Source organism: Cyprinodon tularosa, unplaced genomic scaffold (genome assembly GCF_016077235.1).
Source record: "Cyprinodon tularosa strain WSP-4 unplaced genomic scaffold, ASM1607723v1 ctg118, whole genome shotgun sequence".
Classification (NCBI taxonomy): domain Eukaryota; kingdom Metazoa; phylum Chordata; class Actinopteri; order Cyprinodontiformes; family Cyprinodontidae; genus Cyprinodon; species Cyprinodon tularosa.
The window spans coordinates 68949-81246 of NW_024037981.1; the positions used below are offsets into that span (position 1 = coordinate 68949).

The window sequence follows — 12298 nt, forward strand, 5'->3', positions numbered from 1 at the left end:
ACTCATCCTGTCATCAGTTGCACCTTGGAACCCAGATGGACCCCAAGTGGGAGGACGGCTTCAGCATTTGCCCTGACGCAGCGAGGGATGGCTGTAGGGATGGCAGCGAAGGGCTGCCTTCATGCAGCAGCGTGGCAGACCACAGAGTCCCACTTCCTGCTACAGAGCTGGGAGGCACTGCCTTAGTTACCACTAAAACTGTGTAGAGCTGAGTAGGCTACATATGTACAGTACGCTAACAGTGCTGTGACTATAAATCTATTTACAGTCACTGGGCATTTATGTAAAATATGATGCTTTAGGGCAGCGTTTCCAAACATTTTTTTGACTTGTGCACCCCGGCATTTAGTAGGTACCCCTCTCAGTCAAAATTACTGATGATCATCCAAAAGTGAAACGTACTACGAAGTAATTATAAAATACAAATTATTTTTACTCAAACTTTTACCATAAGCATTTAATTCTTAGGCTTTTTTTATGCTTTCCATCTCAAATAAAAAAACAACATAAATATGTTACCTGGAAGTTAGTGAGGAATCGAAATAAATACAAAATAAAATCCTATCATAAAGCTGTATCTAGAGTAACACCCTTAAAATAACATCTAAACTTGATAAAATGGGAACAAAATAATAAGAAAAAATGTAGTCAGATGGATTTGAATTAGTTTTCCTTTGTTTTCATCAAGACACCTGAGCTGCTTTGATGAGCTCTGATAGCTCAGTGTGGAAAACAGCTAATATTAGGTTGTTCTCTACATCCAGTCTGTTCCTCTGCTTGCAAAAAAGAATAACTTACTTTTTTTACAATAAAAAAAAAAAAAAAAATTTAATAAAATATTTTAATGTACCCCTTGCAATGCCCTTCCAAACCACTAGGAGTATGAGTACCTCTGGTTGGGAATCACTGCTTTAGGGGATTTGATAGCAAAGAGCTGTTGTGTTTTCCTACATTATTAACATTTTTATGTTAATTGCCTTAATCTTATGTTTTTTTTATAATATCTAAACTGTATATCACTTTTTGTATTGCTGTAATGTTTGAAAATTGTATTTTAGTGTTCAAGCTGCTGAAGCTTGAATAAAACATTCATCAACATAAAACAGTTTTTTTTCTGCTACATTTATTATAACACAAAATATAAATCAGCACAAGAACATTGCAAATGGTTTAAAACCAAGGTAGCGGTGTTTTGCCATGACATGGCCTCGCATGGCCTTTTATAGCAAAAGTTTACGTGAAATGTGTTTGAGAGATTCCGTTAACTTTACAGTATGTAATATTGGAGTGGATGGGTGATTTTGTTGCTTTGTTTTTATTTTTATATCATTTATAGATTAAAGCAGACATTTTCGTGCCCTCCTCATGGTTGTCATGGTGATGTTGGTTGTTTCTGCGATGCTTTCATAGATTGGAAAATTGAAACTGGATGCCTTCATTTTTGAAGCAACTGATAAAGTTTATTATTTCTGGTATGAATTTTCTCTAATCCACACATTGTCAAAATTACACATTTAGGCTCAAATATATATAGACCCTCACTAATATTTGAATAAATTACCCTCAGATAGCTGCACCATTGCAACATATGTTTTAGAGCCATCATTAAGCTACTAATATAACTCTGGCTGATTATTCAACCACTTCTCTTGGCAGAAATGACAGAGTTCAGTAAAATTGGTTTGTTTGGTTAAACTGAACCAGCTTTTAACCTCTTAATGTCCAAATTTATATGCATGCAGATATAACCTTTTTTTGCTTTTAGTTGCCAACGTGAGCTGGTGACTTTGACTACTGTGCAGAAAGAAATGGATATATGGTATATTGCAAACATCTGGCAGCCGTTATAACTGTCAAGGTCAACATACAGCTTCAGGGACCAGTCACACCAGAAACAAGTGCTTTCCAAAGGTTCCTAGGCCCACACTGATGTGAGATAACTCCTAACGGCAGAATGCACTGGCTATTTTGGCTGTATGAGTGATACATACGGTTGGTCGCATATTTGCAACAATAGGCATCAAGGGGTTGAGGATGGATAGGAAAATATTTAAATTGCTGCTTCCATATTAAAGAACGGTGACAACAAACCAATAACCTTTAGGCTTGCTATGAGTTGCAAACTGTTTGAAGACATGTGTGCCTGTCCACAAAGAAACAAACTAACATCAATAGACTGAGGGGACAACCACCAGAATGTGCTCCAAGATTGACTCTTTCTACCTGTAAGGTTTCCACATGCAAATGTTGAAAAGCCAAAACCCTCCAGAAAGAAAGCTTTATGGTTAGATGAGGCAGACATTGACCTATTTGATCTCCATGAGAAGGAATATATTTAGGAGATTCCAGTGATGCTTTGAAACACTATTCCTACTGTCAAGAATGGTGGTGGCAGCGTTATGCCATGGGACTGTTTTTGACACTTAGTCCATGCAATCAGAGCTGAATGGTTTTGCCATTACTAGCTTGCTTGTCCAGAGTACATTGCTGTCAATTTTGCAAATGTGCTTACTTCTATTTGCATGCTTAGATCTCTATGTGCTAGCTGGAAGTTTCTTTTCTTTTTCATGGAAGCAAACCCACTTTAAACCTATTACCGTCACTAAAATAGCTAAAGCGAGAAAAAAAATTGTTTCTTGATCAAACCTGAGTGTCTCAGCGATTTGAAAGTTGCATTTTTCTAAAATGCAATTGTATTTTAAATGCAATTAATTACCCAGCCCTACATGCAATAATGAAAGATGTACGGTAGGACCACCTTAACATATTCTTGGGGCATAAACAGCTACACCACTGGTTATCAGAGCCAAAAATCAACCAGTTAAACTGTAATCTGCATATTCTGCTGAAAGGAGTGGTCGAATATTCAGCATACTTTAGAGTTATGCCAAAAGCTTTGTGGGGGGTTACAAAAAAAATACATTCATGAAAATGAAGACTAGGTAAACATCCGACTGGAACTGTGCCCGCTGTAAGTTTAGCTTTTAAATTAACATGAAAATGTAGTTCCTCTCATTCACTGCAAATAAAGGTTATTTACATGGTAAATAATGTGTCACACTTTGCAATGAATGAGTTTCCTCTAAGCAACATAAAGGAATTACATATTAAAAGTAAACATAAAAATACATTCTCTGTCTTCACTTTTCCCACATTTCTTTGCAGAAAAGTGACTTCAGTTTCTCTGATTACTTGAAGCTCAAGAATAATTACAACATGAATTGCATGCTAAGCATTGGCACAATCCAGAAAAAATAGTTAACCGTATTCTACAAATGCGTCTTTGGAGTGAAATATTTCCCCCAGCTTGGAGGATCTTACAAGAAAAAGGTGAAGCTGATGCTCTTCTAACCAAATCAAACCGTGGGGGAAAGTAACCTGGTGAGAAAGAGCACCCAAATGATGAAGAGATTATCTCACCATGAACCCTAACAGTGTTAGAGTGGAGCTACTCCCTAACAGTGTCCTTAAAGTCTTTCAAGTGCTGCTGTTACAGGAACGTGCCGGGATTGTCGGTGACAGCCAGGTGGAAGTACTCCGGTGGGCTGTCCTTCGGCAGGCTGCCATTAGTGTCTCTCCAACGGACTCTGGTGGACAACGTCTTCCTCTTTTCAAAGCCCTCTTTTCCAGCTCGGTGTTTCTCCAGACTGGATACGATCATGTCTGCCAGTTCCTGTTGAAGCCGCTGGAAATTCTCCCTGACAGAAACATTGAGATCATTGTGGATCACATTCTTGTCACTTTTATGAATGATTTTTATACTTTAAAATGAGACTGGACTCACGCTGTTGGTGGGACGGGAAGGTTGTGTTTTCCTCCTGTCACACCAGTTAACCAGTAGGTCATCTCTTTGCCTTTTCCCTGTGAATTAGTAAACGCAAAACAAGCCACTAGTTTTCATCCAATCCTTGGTTCCCATTGTGGACCTACCATAAAAGAAGAACATCCCCTCACCTTCAGATATGTCTCGCCTCTTTTTTCATACTCAAACTTGCAGTCTGTCCTCTGCAGGATGTTGATTGTAGGCTGGCTCACATGAATCCTCAGAGCTGGAAGAGAAAAAGCAAACCTGTCATCAGATTTAGAGTCCTGTTTCTCTCTGAAACTGGAAGCTTAATCTGCAATTCCAATGCAGGATGTTTTCTTGTGTGTTTGGTCTTACGCAGGCCTGTAGACTCCATGCGAGAAGCCGTGTTTACCGTGTCTCCAAACAGACAGTAGCGAGGCATCTTATTTCCAACCACTCCGGCCGCACAAGGACCTGGACCCAAATAAACAAGCTATTTATTTATGTTGAACTTATCAGTGAGGCGTGGTGGCGGGGTAAAAGGTTCAGAGTTGTTAAGATGATACTAATCCAAGATTTGATATATAAACAGAGGTAGGATTTTCTGATAATCTGTTTTAAGATTAGGGAAGCTTAGGGAAGAAGTGAAGAATTAAACACAGAAACACTCTAGGGCCTAATGACAGAAAGCAGCCTAGGAAAGGAAGAGAGGCCCCAGCAGGTGGGTCAGACGCTCCTTACTTTTAGATTCACCTTGGTTCCAGCTCTCCTAACTGCAAAAATCATCAGCCAACTGCACCTGCATTTGGATTTCAACTGTTTCTCATTGTTCAGTCACTCATTTCCAATCATTATTTCATCTTTTAAAAGGTATAGTGGAGGATGTGATTTTTTTAGATGGATCATCATAATAAATGGTCCTCCTAATTGTACAGTATATCATCCTGGTGATATGTTTACGTAAGGCCGTCCTACGTGCTCATCCCCATTTTCACTTACCGATGGTGAGTCTGACATAGCGGAAAAATTGCAAATCTTCTTTTGCAAAGTAAGCTTGTACTGTTAAACAGACGTGTTTAATAGGTGTTCCCTCAGGCTTCTTTTTTTTTTTTTTTTTTTTTTTTTTTTTAAGTGGAGACGGCGTGTCTTTTCAAAAATTTGCAAAAATCCTCCATTATACCTTTAAGTGTTTTTAAACGTTACTTCTGGACACTTTATAATTCCAAGGTGTCTTATTTGTTTGTTTTTGTTTTTTTGCATTAATGAGCGTTATTTGAACAAATAAAGATAGAGGGGGAAAACATCCAGCAAAGGTCAACAGGCTGGGATTCAAACCCAGGACCGTTGAATCGTGGACTTATCCCTCCATCAACGCTGCTTCTTTTCTTTTTATTTAGTGTTTTTCTTCATTATCCAGATTGGAATGTAAAAAAATCCAGATCTGGAAGAAGTGCCTATATGGTCTATCACATTTTTTCTACAAAGAATCTCAGTCATTCAAAATGTTTAAATTTGAGGAAGATATGACGAATTTAAAGCTCATTCAGCAACGTCTATTAACTTGTAATAGTCAATATATTATATGAAGATAATCAACTAATCTCAGGAGCACATTCTGTTGGATTAGTTGCAGCTATATCTGTGTTTTTCTGCTGGATTATATAATGAGACATTTTGCTAATTTCTTCTTATACTCATTCCGGTTGTGATTATAAAACATGTTATATTCAGCCAGCAGATGTCAGCAACTTCCCAGAGAGGAAACCAAAGCATTATATTAATCTAATATCCATAATACAAACCGGACATTCTTATAATGATTTGAAAAACTTTAGAGCCTCTGTTTTTTGGCCTAAGTGAATGAGGAACTTTAAATAATGGAAAGAAAAAAAAAACTCTAAGTACTGACAGCACAATAACATATGAAGCAGAAAAACAGAGAAAGTGTTTTATAACAGAGAACAAAGCAGCAAATGTTTTTCACAAGAACGCCTCCTTTAGTTGATCATCTGGTGTGTGCCAGGCATTAGCTTAATACATGTTTGGGAATCATATTTTTGTTGCTACAATAATTTTTATGTCTGTCAAATGGTATTATCTTCAGCTTTTTATAGAATCAATTACAGTGGAGATACGTTGATAAGCCAGCTGTGAATAGAACATCCCAAATTAGATCCTTCATTCACCTTTAACTGCTTTCATCAAAGCCTATCACTGGACTATTATATTAAGCCACATAATAGGAGTCCTGAGGCTTCAACAAATATTTTATGATCCTGAAGCCTTTGATATGTCAGAATGCTATGAGGTACTAAAGTATCTTTTTGGTGATAACAATTCGGAACACACCCATGATTAGTTTACATTACAGTGTAAGAAGTCAGAACCAGACCACTGTTTTAACATTAGTTTGTATAATTGCTTCTGTCAGAATTGTGTGCTTGTTTTACTCGTGTGCCATTTTTTGCTCTTTTTTACCAAACTCCAGTGTTCTCAGTGTCACTCACTGACTGTTCTTCCACTCAGAGTCCCAAATAGGACCTTTAGCCCCAGAATGCACCCTGGGTGCAGCACAGAGCCATCCCACTGCTCTTCAGCGGGATAGTTTAATGCAGGGAACACATTTAGCTGTGAGGTATAAGTTGCAATGAGGAAGAAGGAACCAGAACTAAGAGACTCCTGTTCTAAAGGAACAACAGTTGTAGTTGTTGTAGGCAGTTAGTTTAGCTCAGTGGGTTGGAGGAAGTCCCGAATATTTAGTACCTGAATGTACTCCGATGCGGATCCACAGAGGAATCCCTGGCAGATGCTGGAGCTCAAAAGTCCCCACAAATGACAGGATGTCTAGGGCCATGTGAGCGATGTCTACTGCGTGCCTGTTTCCATTTCGGTTCGGCAACCCTGATGCAACCATGTAGGCGTCCCCTATGGTCTCAACCTAAGAAAAACGGAAAATTTCACTCAACCTACATGACAACTATTAATAAATCAGGCTGTGCTGCTAATTTAATTTAGACCTTATCATCTTAGAAAGCCTGTGACTAACAGAAGTACAGCAAGCAGGAGCAGGAACATATAAGCTTCCACCTATGCTGGTACTTCTCATTAAGCTCTTCTAGTTACCCTGAGATACCTTGTATACATCGTGGTGATCCAGAATGCTATCAAAGTTCTTGTAGATCTCATTCAGCATGTCTACCACCTCCATGGGGGTGCTGTAGTGGCAGAGGGTGGTGAAGCCCACTATGTCACTGAAATAGATGGTCACTTCCTCAAACAGCTCGGGCTCCACTCTGCCCGTCTCCTTCAGGGAGCGCACCACAGGACTAGGGGAACACAGAGAAAGGAAAACATACATTATGACATTCACATTCAAGCTTGACTGGTGCTTTTATAGGTTTTTAGAATAGGGAGGAAGTGACCAAAGTGACCAAAGAACTACAGTTTAGGATAATACTGCTAAATTGTTCAATTGATCTGATCTAAGATCAGTCACTAAATCATTTCAAGTAACCGCTGCTGCGATGTTATTAACGGAAAGTTTCACTGTACAGAAATATTTGTGAATTCTGAGTGTTAACCAGCAGTGGTTAGCAAATAGCTAGAGTTGTTTGAGTTTTTTAAAAAGCGGCATTTTACTTTTACTAGAGTTAAAAATATTCTAAATAATATGAACATTTCTCGCTGCTCCAAACACCATATGTCACTTTGCTCAGTGAAAAACAAGCAAGTTTTAAACAAAGATGCATCAGAGAGACACACAGTTTATGTTTTAATATTATTTTCTATCTGCTGACATTGCTGTCTTATTTAGAGGTCAAGATGAAATAATGCAATGTTTACTATTCTAAACTATATGCATAAATAATAAATGTTTCTATCATCTAAAATCTTATCTTTGTATTATTACTTTACTTTATATTTTTATTTTCTATTTATCTCATTTAATGGAATTTACATATAACTTTATATGCCGCATAAATTTACAATATTTTTAAAATTACAGATCTTTAAAAGCAATCATTAGTTAGTTTAGATTTTTAACTTGTACTTGAGTAGCCTTTTTCACCAAATACTTTTTTAGTCTTATTTTAGTAATTTCTTAGATAGCTGCTTTTTACTATTACTGGAGTAAAAATATGAAAAGTAATGCTACTCTTACTTGGGTACAATTTTTGGTTAATCTTACCACCTCTTGTTGTAGCATAGATACTTTCTTTCATCTCCAAGTAATATGAGTCAAAGTAAATAATAGCAAATGTAACAAAAAGTAATTTTTTGAAGCTTTGAAACCGTTTGAAACCTGCTTCTATTGATTCAACAAACCCAGGCAGCAGCATGAAGTTGAGGCGATCCGCTCTATCCCTCTCAGCTTTGTACAGAGCCGTTCTCTCCTCAACCAAACACTCCAAAGTCCTGGAGTACATCTGCAGACGACGGATCAGATTGTCCATGTATGTTTCAGTAACTTGATTGTGCAAATTACTGTGGAGCGAAAAACAAAATGATAATTTCATAATGACGGTAAAAAAATACATAAATAACTTCTGAACTTCACACTGTCTACCTTCAGCCATGTTAAAAGTTTTAGAAGTTATATAAAAGGTGCATTATAAGACGTGTTGATCTACCTGAAAATCTTTCCAAGCGTTAACTCTATCTTCTTGAAATCTGGCCTTCGCTCAGGGTCTTCATCCCAGCAGTTCTTTATCAGTGTGTAAAGCTGTTTGCACATAGGAGTCAAAAAATAGGAGATGGGTCAATTATTTAGCTGTAACTGGTAGAGATAGTCTGTTTTTATAACATTTACAATGCCTGGCAAGATTATAAATACCTTTGAACCTTTGTCACATTACACCCACGCATCTCTATTTATTTCATTAGGATTTTTTTATAATAGCCCAACAAGCGATAGCAAATAATTATGAAGCTGAAGGAAGTTTAAAGGTGTTTAGTTTACTTTGATACTATTAAATAAATTCCAGTGAAACTAGACTTTTTCAAATGTCTCCTAATTATTCAATAAAGTCTTATTATGAAAAGGATCCCCTCTGAAGGAGAGCATGGAACTTAATTCACTATAAGAGGAAACCCATAGGAATATCTACACCACAATATCACCAGCTGTCTATGAACCCATCAGAGTGTTGGTTAGATGCTGAGAAACGGAGAAAAGCTGGAACCCACTGATTTGGCTAAAATCTTGGTGTCATGATGGACTCAGACCTGAACCTTCAGAATCATATAAGGGCAGTTATTAAGTCTGCCTTTTATCACCTGGAACATTTCCAGGATTAATGGATTAATGTTCAATCAGGATCTAGAAATAGTAATCCAAGCATTTATATTTAGTAGTATTGATTACTGCAACAGTGTCTTCATAGGTTTGCCTAAAAAGTCCAGACAGCTGCAGGTGATCCAAAATGCTGCTGCCTGTGTTCTCACTAGCACTAAGAAAGTAGAGTACATCAGCCAGCTCTGAAGTCCTTCCACTGGCTCCCTGTAGCTCAGAGATTAGACTTGGAAATCCTTCTGTTAGTGTATCACTTACTGAATGGATCAGCATCTCAATACATAATTAGATATAAATAGATCTATAAATAGATTTGTTGTCAGTGTATCAACCTCCCAGACTGCACAGGTCTTCTAGTTCCAGTCTACTTGGTCCACCCAGAACTAGAACCAAACATGGAGAAGCAGCATTTGGTTCCTATGCCCCACTTATCTGGAACAAAGTTCCAGAAGGCTATAAAAGTGCTAAAAGCCTGAGTTCATTTGAGTCAAACTTAAAAATGTCCAGAGCTGCAGTTGATTGTTGAGGTTAAGCTGCTAACTGAGGGATTATTAGTTTAACGTTGTGATCAAACTGTTTTCATAATCAGAATTACTTTATTTGTGATTGCGGGAAAAAAGTTTTCTTGCAGTGCAGCCGTTTACTTAAGAGAGAATTATATAAGTAGAAATAAGTTATGAAAAAAAAAGGATAAGAATAAGATAAGGATCACAGTATATACAACCAACAGTATTTACAATTTCAAATGCTGCTCTGTACAAAATTACAATTATTACATATAGTGATGTAATGAAATAAATAAAATATAAGTAATTAATTAAATGACTGTCAGAGAGATGAATTATACAGTTTTATGACCACAGGCATAAATTAACATCCTGTGATGCAGCATTATGGAATGAGTCTCTGACTGAAGATGTTTCTGTGGGCGACCAGCACATCATGAAGCATGGATTTTATCCTGGCCAACATTCTCCTCTCTGACACTTCTGTCAGAGATTTATAACCTGACAACAGCCAGATGCATGTCTCACTCCGCCCAGCTCCACTCACATGTGAGTGGAGCTGGGCGGAGCGAGACATGCATCTGGCTGTTGTCCGGTTAAGAGATTTAAGCTCCTCTCCAACAACGTGACTGGCCTTGCAGATGAGTTTGTTAAGTCTGTTGGCATCAGTCTGCTGCCCCAGCATGCAAAAGCTTAAAGGATGGCACTGGCCACCACAGACTCATAAAACATCTGCAGCATTGTCCAGCAGATGTTGAAGAACCTCAGTCACCTCAGAGAATAGAGACGGCTCTGGCCCTTCCTGCAGATACATTTGTGCTTTTAGTCCAGTTTATTGTCCAAGTGCACCCCTAAATATTTATAATCCTTCCCAGTGTCTACGTTGACCCCACAGATAGAAACAGGGGTCACTGGGAACTTATTTCTTTTTAGATCCACCACCAGTTCCTTGGGCTTTGCCATATTCAGCTGCAATTGGTTCTGCTCACACCAGATGACAAAAATGTTTTATTTACTTCTCTACCTGCTTTTATCATGTTATTTTTACTTGCTTTTATTATGCTTTTATTTTACTTCTACTTTAAATTTTAAGTCATATAAAGAACTTTCAGTTGTCTCTCTACTGACTTTTGTTATAAAAATAAACCTTAAAAATAAGCCTATTTGAAGCTTGTCACAAAAGATTATCGCCAAACATGTACAACAAGGTTCTCTGGTCAGATTAACCCAAAATGTCTCTTTGTTTGTCGGAAATGCAAAAACAGTAGCGGTGGCAGTATGATGCTGTGGGGATGGTTTCCTTTAGCACTAAGGAAGTTGGTTGATAGAAAAATGAATGGAGCTAAAAACCTATTAAAGGCTAAAAATAGTTGAAGCTGAGGTGCAGGTCTACCTTTGAACAGGAAAATGTTAAGCAGTCAGAGACATGATAAAAATGGGCTAGATCAAAGCTTATTCAAGTACTAGATTGACCCAGACAAGGCCAAATCCTAAATATAATGTATAGCAAGAAAATCTAAATTGAATTGAACTAATTCTTTCATTCCAGAAAATGTAATACCCAAAAAAACTTCATAGTGAAGCTCGTATTAGTTTTGACCTCTACAAAAATATTCTAATGAATGAGGTACTTATGATCTTGCCAAGCGATGGATCATTTCGTGATATATATATATATATATATATATATATATATATATATATATATATATATATACAGGTGCTGGTCATAAAATTAGAATATCATGAAAAAGTAGATTGATTTCAGTAATTCCATTTAAAAAGTGAAACTTGTATATTATATTCATACATTACATACAAACTCATATATTTCAGATGTTTATTTTGTTTAATTTTGATGATTACAAATGACAACAAATGAAAATCTCAAATTCATCATATCAGAAAATTAGAATATTACTGAAGACCAATAAAAACAAAGGATTTATAGAAATGTTGGCCAACTGAAAAGTATGAACATGAAAAGTATGAGCATGTACAGCACTCAGTATTTAGTTGGGCCTCCTTTGGCCTGTATTACTGCAGCAATGCGGCGTGGCATGGAGTCGATCAGTCTGTGGCACTGCTCAGGTGTTATGATAGCCCAGGTTGCTCTAATAGTGGCTTTTAGCTCTTCTGAATTGTTGGGTCTGGTGTATTGCATCTTCTTCTTCACAATACCCCATAGATTTTCTATGGGGTTAAGGTCAGGAGAGTTTGCTGGCCAATTAAGAACAGGGATACCATGGTCCTTCAACCAGGTACTGGTAGCTTTGGCACTGTGTGCAGGTGCCAAGTCCTGTTGGAAAATGAAATCTGCATCTCCAAAAAGTTGGTCAGCTGCAGGAAGCATGAAGTGCTCTAAAACTTCCTGGTATGTGGCTGCGTTGACCCTGGACCTCAGAAAACACAATGGACCAACACCAGCAGATGACATGGCACCCCAAACCATCACTGACTGTGGAAACTTTACACTGGACTTCAAGCAACGTGGATGAAGTGCCTCTCTTCTTTTCCTCCAGACTCTGGGACCTTGATTTCCAAAGGAAATGCAAAATTTACTTTCATCAGAGAACATGACTTTGGACCACTCACCAGCAGTCCAGTCCTGTTTCTCTTTAGCCCAGGCAAGACGCTTCTGACGCTGTCTGTGGTTCAAGAGTGGCTTGACACAAGGAATGCGACAGCAGAAACCCATGTCTTTCATACGTC

General features: G+C 37.8%; 1 protein-coding gene across 1 annotated transcript in view; it reads right to left on the bottom strand.

Annotated features, from left to right (window-relative positions):
- Positions 1–1328: 1328 nt before the first annotated feature.
- gucy2c (guanylate cyclase 2C) overlaps positions 1329–12298 on the bottom strand; it is a 33647-nt gene continuing 22677 nt past the window's right edge. The window contains exons 20-27 of the mRNA XM_038309196.1: positions 8419–8510; positions 8114–8272; positions 6921–7113; positions 6551–6725; positions 4163–4261; positions 3955–4049; positions 3785–3861; positions 1329–3698 (exon numbers count right to left, since the gene is read on the bottom strand). Coding sequence (XP_038165124.1) covers positions 3491–3698; positions 3785–3861; positions 3955–4049; positions 4163–4261; positions 6551–6725; positions 6921–7113; positions 8114–8272; positions 8419–8510 — 1098 coding nt within the window. The 3' untranslated portion in view covers positions 1329–3490. The remainder of the gene's footprint in view (positions 3699–3784; positions 3862–3954; positions 4050–4162; positions 4262–6550; positions 6726–6920; positions 7114–8113; positions 8273–8418; positions 8511–12298) is intronic.